The following is a 12,455-nucleotide window of genomic DNA, read 5'->3' as shown; positions in this document are numbered from 1 at the left end:
GATGATCCCCTAAGAGACTATTTTTGTCGCAAAACTGAAGTCATGTTCCATTTCATAGCTATCAATGCTACACTATATTAGAAATTAATTCGTCATATTGACTTCATCAACGTACTCTGTACGACCCGTTCACAACCATGGGTTCAGTTCGTCCAACCACCGTGGTATCGGTATCCATGCGCACGTGCAGCACCATACCCATGTGCTCGCGCCCATTCAGCGTGTTTGCCGCGTGTTGCGCCAACTCCTTCGAGGCAAAATTGGCGGTTGCCACGCCTTTGAACACGCCGGTGCGGCTATCTCTCATGAGTTGGATTTCGATGGCGTATCCGACGGTTTGCAACAGCAGCGCATTGAGGTCGTCAGATGTGCATTTGTAGCTGAGGTTACGAATGAAGATACCGCGCGCTTCAGTCAAGACTGCTCCACCCCGGACATTGACTGGCATTCCGTTCGTGCTAGTCGAGTATACCGGTGGTTGCGGCAGCGCATAAGCTGGATAAACTGGGGCATGGGTATATGCGACTTGCTGGGGGGAATAGGTTTGCATCTGCGGGTACATTGCGTACGGGTACCTGGCCTGTGTTGTCATGTATGGCCCAGATGCTGCTGTCGTGCTCGCGCGGGCGCCGCCAAGTTGGTTCACTCTTCCGATGTCGATGCCACAACGACCAGTCGAGTGGCCTCCTTCGGGCACTTCAGGGAACAATGTGGAGCAGTTGCAACGCATTAATCGGTAGCCGTCACCCTTGCGACTCGTTTCCCACACATGCACCAGCATGCCCTTTGAACGGTAGTAGACTTCTACGGATGGAGTTAGCGTCGTGTCACCCAAGTTTAGCAACTTCGGTACGCACTGTATACTGCATCGGCATCCTCTCTGTCCTTGAGACGACACCACCCCTGCATCTCCCCTCGTCGTTGACCCTGGCTAGAATATACATCAGCCCATCCCGGCTGCTCTTTGACCACCTTGCGAAGGTGATCTTTGAATTCTTGCCAGCCAGTCAAGTAGGGAGCATAACGTGTTGTCCCAGAGACAACAAGAAGAAAGTCTTCATCTCCATACTTCTGAGATTCTGTGTAGGACATTGTTGGGATGTGTGGGTGGCGACTGTATCTGGAGATATCTACCGCCAACGACAAGTCAATATGTAATCGGACTAGAATATGATTGATCAGGGCTCATTCGATAGCAAATTGAAGATGGGGGTTGGGATGAGAACGATCGGGGAACTTGAGATTTAGATCGCGTAGGACGAGATCCGTTCTTCTGCTTTTAAACCACCATCAGCCATGATCTCCCGTTCCGGCATCGTAAGAATAGGGAGCGCATATCCTTGTGATAGTCGGCGAACTACCTATAGGAAGCCTCCCCGTCCCGGTCTGCAGTCAGATCTGGAGCAAGAGATTGATCCTTGAAGCTCAAGCCATGGCGTTGATGCGGCGCCTAGTCCCGTTTCCAAGAGATCTAAGCCATCAAGATTCGATCCTTAAAGTGCAAGGATGCATGGCACCGCTATCCCGTTAACGGGGCTAGGTGCCGCGTAGAAGCCGCCACTGGCTTGCTGATAGCGTCATCAACTTCATCTTGGAACATGCAACCGTGCCTATTGCATTCCCCTGTTGCGCCGCTTCAAAATCTGTGAGGCCGTTGCTGAGGAATTGGATCGACGTGGGGTGTCGCATACTGCCGTTGCCGATCAAAAACAATTAGTACCATACTTCATTTAGTAAATGGGACATGTTGAAGACCCAGAAATCCTGCCGTTCCCGCTGCTGTCAATTTTGATCGGTCTTTGCATGCATCCAGTGATAGCGGCGTTGCGGCACGCCTCGGACGTTGCCGCAGCTATGGCTGCTTGCATACTAGATAGCCGTTGCTGGATGAAGCATAGTAAAGGAACGGGTTAGTGATATCACCTAGGATTAGGTTCCCTTAGGGCATAACTCTTCATCGTTTGGGGATAATACAGCGCCAACTATGGGTCAGATCTAGTCGAGTCAGCAACACCCTTCCCAATGAAGGATTAGCACCAGGAACGAGCTGCACGTTGTCATTCTTACTCTAGAAAACCATGAAGTACGTATGCATGCCCCTGAGTATGCTATATAGCCTCCATCGAGACGACATTGCATATAGAAGGATCAAGACAAACTCCAGACGATAAGCTTCTGATCGAACCCCCCACTTATCAAGAACTCGGCCTTCCCTTTGTCGTCTGAACCAGGGCGACTAGGCCCTACCATTTGGCCAGCCCAGAGACATCGTAGCTTTGACCCAGGCTCGTGTGCCTCCAATGATGAGATCAACTTTCCACTCTTGGTTTCGATGCCACGAACCACACCATCATCAGAGCTCACGTATACACCAGAGCCATCAGGCCGCCAGACGAGACGCGGCGTGGAGTAAGCGGTTTGTGGCGCTAGAGTGGAGACATTGACTAATATAGCCGCTTCTTCTTTATCTGCAACGAGCAGCTCAGCCCGGGCTTGCGACGCTTGTGTGACGGGTCCATCCGAGTCTAGACTAGTACCTGTATCCGACACTGAGGAACGAGTGGGAGGAAGCAGAAGCTTCGCGACCAATAGCTTCATATGCGGCGTGCTGGAGGTCGCGATCGCGACAAGATATGGATTTGTAGGGCAGACCTGAATATCGGATGGCGTGAATGCAACCCAGGCATTGGAATGCGGAGCAAGATTCTGCTTGCCGATCAGTGTGAACGTTGGTGACTCTGGGCTAGGTACAGCGTAGAAGTGCAGAAAGGTCGAGTCTCTTCGAGCAACTACCAGGACTGGTGTTCCGTCTCCGGGTAAGGTGACGAATGAGGTCGACTCTGGAATGCTGGGTAACGACAAGGTTGCTATTGGATTCCCTAGTCGCGGCTGATCGACATTGGGATCAAGCTGGTATAGGACTACTTTGGCATCCCATCCCGCGCTGGCAACTAGCATGGAACCGCCTTCTGAAGACCAGGTGGAGATTTTGACAAGATACTTGGAGTGGTCTTTACGTTCTTCCAGTATGGCGTTGGCGGCTGCATCGAACAGCGTCAGCTTGCCAGACATCGAAGCTATCAGCAGTCGTCTGGAGTCTACCGGAACAATGTCTAGAGTTGGAGAATCCTGGAAGCTGGAAATCGTCTGGATGCAGTCAAGCGATGATGTGCTCGGATCCATCAGGTGTAATTGACGGTCAGCCGTGGTGACGGCAACATACTGTTGTATTGCTGTCGTTGATGGTAGTAACAGGTCGAGAACGGAAATGCTGAGTATGTTGGATCGACTCGGTAAAGATTCTACAACTTTCGGCTTAGCAGGCGCCTGGACGGTCCATGCTTGCTTTGCATCATCGACACCAAGCTTCTCAAAGTTGAGGCTTAAGTCGAAAGTCTTCTTCTCTTGCAAGATAGATTCGATAGTGATCGGATTGTCAGCAGCTGAGCCCGTATCTGAAGGCAAGTCGGCTTCCTGAACAAAGCTGTTCAAGGTCTAGATCGGTGTTAGCACCTTCACGTAACCTGGGTAGGGATGACGTAACCTGAGTGTATCCATTCGCTCTCAGATACCGCGCGACAAGTTCCGCTGCAGATGGAAGCATATCGTCAGAGTTTTCACACACCTACGGCTCGTTCCAAGTGGTCGCGCTTGATGGCGAAGTTGATATGTCACACGTAGACATTGTGGCGTTCGATGGTGTGTTGATGAAGGTCAAGCTAGCCTTATCGATAGCGCAGCCGCTAATTCCGCCCCCCACACGATCTTGCAGAAGTTTCCGAAGTCTCGACGGGCGTCAGACATACATCAAGGAAGCACTAATTGATTTGACAATAAACATGGAGGCAAGTGCTAATGAAAGCAACTTCACGACAAGTCTGACTTTCTTAGAAAAATACTAATCTTCGTGAGAGACTAACAAAGGAGGTTGTGTCGGCTCAGCAGGCTACGGTCGAAGAGCCGTACAGTATATCGAGCCGTCTTCGGCTCTCAAAAGCGTACCAAGCACTCGGCTATCCAGATCTCGCTGCCGGCGATGCCTACAAAGCCTTGATCTTAGTGGACGAAGTACTCGATGAAGGCGAATACCACGACGAAGCCTTGGAGGCAGCACGAACAGACGTTATCTCTGAGCATATGACAGGATTGGACTTGAAGGAGGAGGAAAAGAACTCGTCTTTAGAAGATGATGACATTTTGACATGGGCGCAAACGCGCTGGTCTAGGAGCGCGTACGTAAACTGTCCTAGGTTGGATGTACTTTCGAGCGGGAAGCTAATCATCACAGTCATGATATACTAATCAGCTGCTTATTGGACTGTGGATGTCTACGCAGTGCATCCGACTATATATCTCGCGCAAGAAAAGCCTTTCCGGAAGATCCGGTCTTCAAGGACTACGAGAAGTTTTTGTGGAACCATTTACGGACTTACTTCGAGCGTCAAGGGGAGTCTGCCGAGAACGTCGATGTAGAAGACTACCCTGACAAGGGCTTCGTCCGCCGCGAACTATATCCCTGGAATCATCATGAGCCGGACCGCTTCTCTCCAGAGTGCCTCGACTTCCTTAATGAGGAGCTTGCGGATATAGCACCAAAATTGGAGGTCAGAGTCTCTGAGTTGCCTATTCTCAGCACTACTACGACGACTAACGGAACGAACCCGGAAACGAACTATACGAAACAATTGGGCTTATTTGCGAAAGACGACATAACGCCTGGCGCGACCATCTTAGAGGAAAAGTCGCTACTTACCGCTATATCAAGGCTCCATGAGTCGTATTGCGATGCTTGCGTCATACCACTTTCGAACGGAGACAATACAGTGATATCCTGCGAAGAATGTGAAGAAGTGTTCTTCTGTAGCGAGGAATGTCACGACCTAGCTCAAGACCAGTATCATCCAGCGCTGTGCGGTGTCAGTGTAGACCAGGGCAAAGTACCCGCACGTGAAGCGGCAGACTACCTCTATACACTTCTACTTGTCCGCGCACTAGCACTAGCGGAGACCCTGGATCTCCATCCTCTGGAGTTGAAGGAAGTGCGGTACATTTGGGGTGACTATCATGGCAAAGATCTCGAGACCGTGTGGCAAGCGGATGCTTCGGGTCGCCTTAGCGATGCTTTTGCACACGTACCGCAAACGCTTCCCTTCTCGTTCAAGAACAACATACTCATGCCGTTGCATGTTTTAGAAAAGATGGACATCAACATCTTTACCCAAAGTCACCGCTATGATACCTGGGTCTTCAACACTCTGTATGCGAAGTTCCGCGGAACAGCGTCTGCACAGCAGGGGCTCGATGGAAGGCCTGAGATTAGCGCTGTTCATCCTATGTGGTGCCTCGCAAATCATAGCTGTGATCCCGATGTCGCCTGGGAATGGCGTGGCTCAATGCGCTTTTGGACCCGCGAGGAGTTGGTTGATTGGAAGGGTAGAGACCCGAGCAAGGGGCCTGGTCTCAAGAGAGATGAAGAGGTGTTTGGCCACTACTGCGACGTACGTCTGCCGGTGAAGGAGAGACGGGAATGGGCTTCTGGAGCACTTGGCGGAGATTGTATGTGCGCTAGATGCGTCTGGGAAGAGGCGGAAGAACGGAAGCACAGTGCTTCGCAATAAGAACCCTGCAGCCGCCATGCAGTGTCGAAACTGGTGGAGACTCGAGATACTGTACGGTCGACATGTGAAACTGGCGGCTTCGCATTACAGTACATTTGCAGGCCGACCAAGTGGGCTTATGTCGCAAGCCAAACGCCAGACAAAGGAGCGCAGGATCGATTCAACACAGACTTGTAAGTCGTGGAGATCTGGTACAACGCTCGTATACGGAAATGGCAGCAACTCAAGATATCGGCAATCGCGTCATGCGGGATCCATCTGCCGGCCAATCCCAGTATTCGTGGGGGCCGCTGTTCTAAGCTCGCCCGGCAGGACACATGATGCAGCGGCAAGAATCAGGCCATAACCCAACGCCATGGTGACACCATCACAACTCCGTCATGGTGCATCTCGGGGCCCTGCATCACGGCGCACCTCGTGGGAGAGATTCACCGTTTACGAGTAACCATAGTCGCCATGCGCTTGTCTCATCCCTTCGGTTTTGCGAGCCTATCACGACCGGCTTCGGTCCCCTTCACGGCATGACGGCATTACGGGATATTCAGACAAGCGCCATACCTGGGCATTCAGCCGAAGTGTTTGTGTTGCATTATTTCGGCACTCTTCCTTGTCTTTCATTACTCGGTTGCCCTCTTACACCACACGATCGGTGTGCTCCCTGTACTGGCCTCATTCTTCCAGCGTCTAGTTCCTACTTTTGGGTCATTTGCACCAACATCTCACGCGGCTTTCAAGCCAAATCCCCAAGATTGCGCACCTCGCCATGCTGTCGGGTCTGTATTCTTGGCATACACCACGATGCGTGCGTCCGTTCCACAACCTTTGACATCGAGCAACGAAAAACACGCGCTACTGTCAAGCTGACACGAATACAAACCCATCTCCTTGGGTCTTGTTTTTACGGATAGATTCCCGCGGCCCGCTGGCGTCATCACCTGCCGCTGACCCCCTGACAAGCAAGCTTCACTGGATGAGCGGAGCCGCATCACGTGGCAACTAGGAACTATGGCTACTTTGACGGTGTAGTGATTCCAAATAGTACAGCTTACTGCAAAGATACGGCGTTCCATGCAACGGGACCTCCTTGGTTAGGCAGGAGGTATGAATCCCTGTTACCGAGCCATAGAACGAGTGCGGTTGCGAGCAGCCGTACAGATCCTGTCTGCGTCTACCAAGAACGATATCATAGCACCCGTCGTAATGATTGCCATCAGTATCTCATGTTCCACTGCTTCTACATCAGTCTCAACAATATCCGGCGGATGAAAAGAACCTTGTCATGTCCAGAAGAATTTCGGTTACACATCGCGACCTACATCGCAGGCAGGACTCATATGCATTGTACCAAGAACTAAGCTCTTCGTTCATCTGCGATATGGCGATAGCAATAAAGCAAAAATCGCCATATGTAATCGTCATCATTGTCTGAAGAGGATCATAGCTCGGCAAATCCAAGAAGGCACTGAAAGTGCCGAATCTTCAACAGCAGCGCTTAGCGTGCACGACAATATGATGCACCTAAGTTTCAATTCAACGGACCATTGCCACCATGATATGCAAGATGTCATATTCTATTATTGCACTTCGAGAAGCTATGCATGAGATGTTGGCCGATGTGGTGGCATCAGGTCTTGTCGACCGCCAGATGCTGTCAGTGACGACGTTCAAACCCACAATAGTTCGACATGACTGATCGGCACTGTGAGTTCCAATCGACAGCCCACTTCACAGGAATTATGAGAACGTTAAAGTCCTATGATCTTGTATTCACCTTTGTTGAACTGTTGAGATGTCACATCCGTGGGCCCAATTACAGTCACCTCCCAGTGCAGCTGCACGGCGAGTAGAATGATCATCTATGAAAACTGGCATGATATAACCAAACGCTGAGGGATGTCCGCGGTAATGCATATAGTGGCGGCTGGGACTCAATCTGCTGGCTGCTTAGATCAAAATAGCCCAACTAGCACTCAAACGAGAGTTCCATCTCCGATGCTCGCACAAAAGGTCGTTGAGTTACCCATTACACCCAAACACTCGAACTGCATCAACAACCCATGCGTCTGTCAGATTCGCATCTGCGCCCCAACACCCCCCATACGACCTATCACACCATCTCACAAGAAGCCAGATCCCTCCCCACGATGATCGATCCAGCCCCAGTACTCATGACAGCCAAGTACTGTCATGACCCTACTAGCGGGACGCGATAAGCGGTAGTATAGTATGCCTATACCTACAGGGTTCCATACACCCCCTTCCGCAGCTTGCCTCTCATCCGCAGCAAGCCCCCATCCGCAAAAACCGGATGGCAAAACACTGCCCAGATGTCCGGTGCGCATCTCCGTCTCTCACTCACCGCCACGACCCTCAACATATACACGTATGATGTCAGGCCATGTATCCCACAACCTGGGACTTGCTGTTTACGGGAACCTGCACTGCAGGCCAGCGTCGTGGTCCGCACTTCCACACCTCATTCACGCACATCCGGTGGAACGGTTGCATCATCGAAGATGGGCTGAGATCGATTGCAGACTGTCAGAGCGAGCTGCGCCGTCCGCGGAAAGGTGGGTCGTGTTGTTTATTGGATCTGATCGAGTTCAAACTGCATTTGCACACCCCCAGCAGTGAGCAGCCAGTCACTTACAGTCCCCACAAGCACCAAGCCTCCTCAAATCTGGCAATACCGAGAGTTAACCGCCATCCTCCGCTTGTCTCTCCCATGGATAGACGCTCGTCCGGTAATCTCGTAACGAGATAGCTCGCAGACTCCTTCACTTCGCGAGACACTCCTAGCCAAATGGATCTAACATATTTCACGCCCAACGATCTTTCTCCGCGGCGAACTAGTGATCGGACGTGTCAGCTCCGTACATACTCCACTGGAGCGCCTCTAGCCCATAGATCCGATATGCGTGACACCCAGCGTTCTTTCATCCATACAATCCGGTCCTTTCAGATGAGAAGGATCACTGATTCAAGAGCTCACGACGCACTTCCACATAGCCGTTGGAATACACCTTGTCATGTTGACGATGAGGCTGCGTTCGCGAGTGGACCGATGAGATTGAGAAACCTCATTCTATGACGTGATGCTATCAATTTCAGTCAGGCTTGGGCATGGCATGATTTTCTCGCTCAGTCTACCCGACCCACGGTAAATGACTTGACCTATGTTTGTGAGCTATGCATACGCGCTCCTGATCGCCATACTGAACACGTCGCCATCAGGATCCACGTCATCAAGCCGGGAAATCGAGGACACATCCTAATCATTGCGACAAGTGGCATCCCAGACATTAAACTCGAGTACGCTTTCCTCGTAGAGTAAGATTCTATTCCCTAGACTCGAGACGTCCCGTCAAGCTACAATGCAGAGATATGTCTATAAGGTATCACAGCATACATAGTCTAAAGCCCACTATCGGGTGGGCATACAACAAGCAACACCATCCCCATGGGCGCCGGCGCGGTCAACTACTCCGAGTTGGTAATCCACTCCCACCAACCAAGCTGAGGCAGCCCAGTCTCAATGCCGCACGCCCTAACGACAGCCACGACGACAGCACCCAACACACTCATACCGCCGAGCACCTTGACAAGCACGAAGCTCTGTCGCCTTAACTCGTCGCCGAAGTTGCACAGGCCGAGCGGATCTCGCGAGTCCAGCCCAACAGCTTTGGCATAGCGTTGACTGACCTTGACAGTTTTCTTCTCGTCGCTATCGCGTCTGACGAGCGCCCATTCAGCTCTCGGTAACTCGCCGGGCGATGCGACGATCGTGCCCTTCGATACCTCTTCGCCGACGCGCTCGAGCAACCACTTCGCCCTGTCGTTACTCTGGAGTTCCTCGAACCGTTCTCTTTCGTTTCGTCGGCTGCGCTGCAGATCCGTTGCCCATCTTGCTATCCGTACTTCGCTGAGGCGCTGCTCGCCTTGCGCAGTGTTGTATCTTGCTAGTGAGAAGTTTCCAAGTGGCTCGAGGGATTCGGAGTTGGCTAGGGAGGGAGAGGAGGCGAGGAGTGGGGATTGTAGGTTCGATGGGTAGAAGGGTGATCCTGATCCGGGTACCAGGACACCCGATGGTGATGCAGCGGAGAAGACTGAGGATGCTGCCGATGCTGATAAAGAGGTTAGCTTGTACAATGTGGCGGGGAGATGATCTTACAGTTCAGGTTGGCTCCATTTAGTCCGACCGAAGCCGTTGTCGGGCTACGTGGTTGAGCTAGACTTTGCAGCATTACAGAGTCACCAGGTAACTTTATCGTGCGCCGCCATGCGAGGAACTTCTTTGCCGCTGAATGCCGAAGCCACGCAATAGAATCAGGATCGAATACCTGGTTTACTAGTGTAGCGAGTTCAGAAGGAAGAAGAGGCTGCACGTAGTCGGGCGACATGAGCAAGGATGCATCCATGTTATCGTGGTCTGGACCAGACGTCGAAGAGACGGCGTAAGGGTAGGTTGGTGTAGTGAAGGGGTATTCAGCTGCCTCACTCGGCGCTCCTGAAGCCGAAGTCCTGGCGACTGGAAGGCCTTGTACGGCGAGTAGTGCATCGTCCATAGCTTTGCCGAAAAAGAAGGGTCTGAGAGCAGTGGTTTGCAGCCGCGCAAGAATCGACGTCTTCAGAGCTACCACTTCTTGCGCTGAAAGTGTATCTGATTTGGCGATGACAGGTACGACGTTGGTAAAGTGCGATAGCCGTTGCATGTACTCGACATCTTTCGTGATGTCCCGATCTGCATAAAGTCAGCGATGATGGCACTACAGATGATACTTTGGCTTACTTGGTGGAAGTAGGTATATGACAACGTCAACTAGGACGCCTCCACTACCACTGACCACCCCAAGCACGTCATTGTCATCCAACGTTGTCACTGATGAGGTCTGGTATAGCAGCGACTCGACGTAGTCTATCACCATGCTCATATCCTTCTCTGCAGAGCCCTGTGAGTAGCCAGGGGTGTCTACAAAACAAATGTTTCTCTCCAAGACTGTATCCATACTGCTCTTTCTTCTCCGCAGAATGCCGCTCTCTTCGGTATCAGTCCACCAATGAGGGTAAGGCTTCGTGCTCGCATGTATCTCAGTCACCCGTGTTGTGACCGCATGCTCGGCTTTCTTTGTGCGAGACTTCGACTTGGTCGGGCGTAGGGGTGCGCTTGGCTGCGAGGGCGATAGAGGATCTACGTGTACGATGTCTTCGCAGGCCTGGACGATGGATCGAATAAGGGACGATTTGCCGACACCTGCATCGTGCTTGTCAGCATAGCCCCTTCTACTAGAATGATGTCGCATATCGTGACTATGACGAACCTGTTTCGCCCGCCACCATGACTCTCAGCTTTCCCATAGCCTTGCCTCTGGTAGTGAAAGGCCTCCTGGTTGGCATCTGCATCTCAGGCATGACCAGCTGTGGGAAGCTCGCCATATCCTGCTGTACCTCTACCTGCTCTTCCTCCTCTCCACTTGAGACAACGGCCTGGCTCGCAGCATCATCCATGGCAAACTCCTCGTCAGATAGCTTGAGCGACGTTATCGAAGCCGACCTCGGTGTGCTCCCCATAGCGGACGTGGGGAGTGGAGAAGGAACGTCGACGCTGGGGGCGGGAAGTTTAAAGTGAGTGATCGTGTCATTTTTGGTGTAGTTCCTCCTAAGTTTCCGTACCGAGTTTATCCTGGATTTGTCTGGCGGTGTGACTGAATCTGTGGAAGAGCTATGCGACTCGGATCTTGAACTCTTTGCCCCATGCTGCGTCTTACTAGCCTTTTCTGGATCTGTACCTTCTGGGCCGAAAGCAGCCTCCAAAGTGTCTGCAAGACTCTGTACGCCGAATGTACTATCGTGCTGCTTTCCTGTAGCAGTCGCGCTGTGAGGAGGAGCCATGGTGTGCTCCAAATCCCCGACGCGCTTCATGACGAATGTAGTGGGGACATTGCTCGAAGGGGCGGTAGGATGATCGATGCTTGATTTACGAGACCGCGGCCGAACAGTAGAAGGCAGGGCGTCGCCGCCCAGTAGCGGTCGCATACTTGCAGAAATCCCGGGGCATATGTTGCAGAGTAGGTGAGTAGATTGGGTTGAAAGCGAGAGTCTTGGTCAGCTTCGAGAGATACCGAGTGGTGATGTGATGCACGTCGCGCGACGGCCCCGCTTAGCCCCGCGCGATCTACTGCGACCTTAGCCTCGTGATAATGCGCCAGCGTTAATTAAGTGGAGTGTGAGGAAGAGCAGTAGCTAGATTGTCAGGGTATCAGGGTACGAGTCTTTCGCATGCACGAAACGCAGGTTGGCGCGGCTTGAAGCTTATGGGCTGTTGCTGATGCAGGTGATTGCGCGTCTTCGAATCAACGGTCAGCGCAGCACTAGGCACATCCCGCGTCGCACTACACCCATCAGGTGACGTTATCAGCAATCACCAGACAACCTCACTCTAGCCCATCTACACCGTGTTGGAGCGTATATCATTTATAGTATTCGTACCAGATCATCTCACGATTTGACTGCCCTTCCCCGTCCGATCCTGTTGTCGCCGAAGCTATGCTGTACACCCATTACACCAGATGCTATGACATCCCTAGCCCGTACCCAGGAACCCCCAGATAGCCTTCCCTAAACATTACTTGACGAAGAATGCGACCGCGAAGAAGGGAATATGTTCGAAAACGGCTGAACGGATATACACGGATACAGAAAGGAAACATGCAGAAACGAAACCACTCGCTATGCAAGGGCTCTGAGCCCTAAGACGAACGCGTACGCCCAGACTTTTCCTCGAAATGAAATGACTTTTATACAAGCGCTGAAAGGGGGTCGGTACAGTACATGGCTAAA

At 51.9% G+C, this 12,455-nt stretch overlaps 4 protein-coding genes across 4 annotated transcripts; 1 reads left to right on the top strand and 3 right to left on the bottom strand.

Annotated features, from left to right (window-relative positions):
- Nucleotides 1-106: 106 nt before the first annotated feature.
- J4E93_001265 (uncharacterized protein) lies at nt 107-1,092 on the bottom strand (the record flags this gene model as incomplete). Its single annotated transcript, XM_049339217.1, has 2 exons — nt 107-804; nt 858-1,092. The coding sequence occupies 2 exons, from the start codon at nt 1,090-1,092 to the stop codon at nt 107-109; spliced, it is 933 nt and encodes a 310-aa protein (XP_049203174.1).
- A 1,056-nt stretch (nt 1,093-2,148) lies between these two features.
- Nucleotides 2,149-3,604, bottom strand: J4E93_001264 (uncharacterized protein; the record flags this gene model as incomplete). The annotated part of the gene is made up of 2 exons (XM_049339216.1): nt 2,149-3,495; nt 3,545-3,604. The coding sequence occupies 2 exons, from the start codon at nt 3,602-3,604 to the stop codon at nt 2,149-2,151; spliced, it is 1,407 nt and encodes a 468-aa protein (XP_049203173.1).
- A 92-nt stretch (nt 3,605-3,696) lies between these two features.
- On the top strand, nt 3,697-5,618 carry J4E93_001263 (uncharacterized protein; the record flags this gene model as incomplete). The annotated part of the gene is made up of 3 exons (XM_049339215.1): nt 3,697-3,699; nt 3,892-4,232; nt 4,289-5,618. The coding sequence occupies 3 exons, from the start codon at nt 3,697-3,699 to the stop codon at nt 5,616-5,618; spliced, it is 1,674 nt and encodes a 557-aa protein (XP_049203172.1).
- Nucleotides 5,619-9,098: 3,480 nt separating this feature from the next.
- On the bottom strand, nt 9,099-11,537 carry J4E93_001262 (uncharacterized protein; the record flags this gene model as incomplete). Its single annotated transcript, XM_049339214.1, has 4 exons — nt 9,099-9,742; nt 9,790-10,359; nt 10,408-10,869; nt 10,937-11,537. The coding sequence occupies 4 exons, from the start codon at nt 11,535-11,537 to the stop codon at nt 9,099-9,101; spliced, it is 2,277 nt and encodes a 758-aa protein (XP_049203171.1).
- Nucleotides 11,538-12,455: the final 918 nt, after the last annotated feature.

Source organism: Alternaria ventricosa (assembly GCF_023758065.1).
Source record: "Alternaria ventricosa strain BMP 2768 chromosome Unknown scaffold_2, whole genome shotgun sequence".
NCBI lineage: Eukaryota > Fungi > Ascomycota > Dothideomycetes > Pleosporales > Pleosporaceae > Alternaria > Alternaria ventricosa.
The sequence above is the reverse complement of the archived record's forward strand: the minus strand, read 5'-3'. Positions and strand labels throughout refer to the sequence as shown.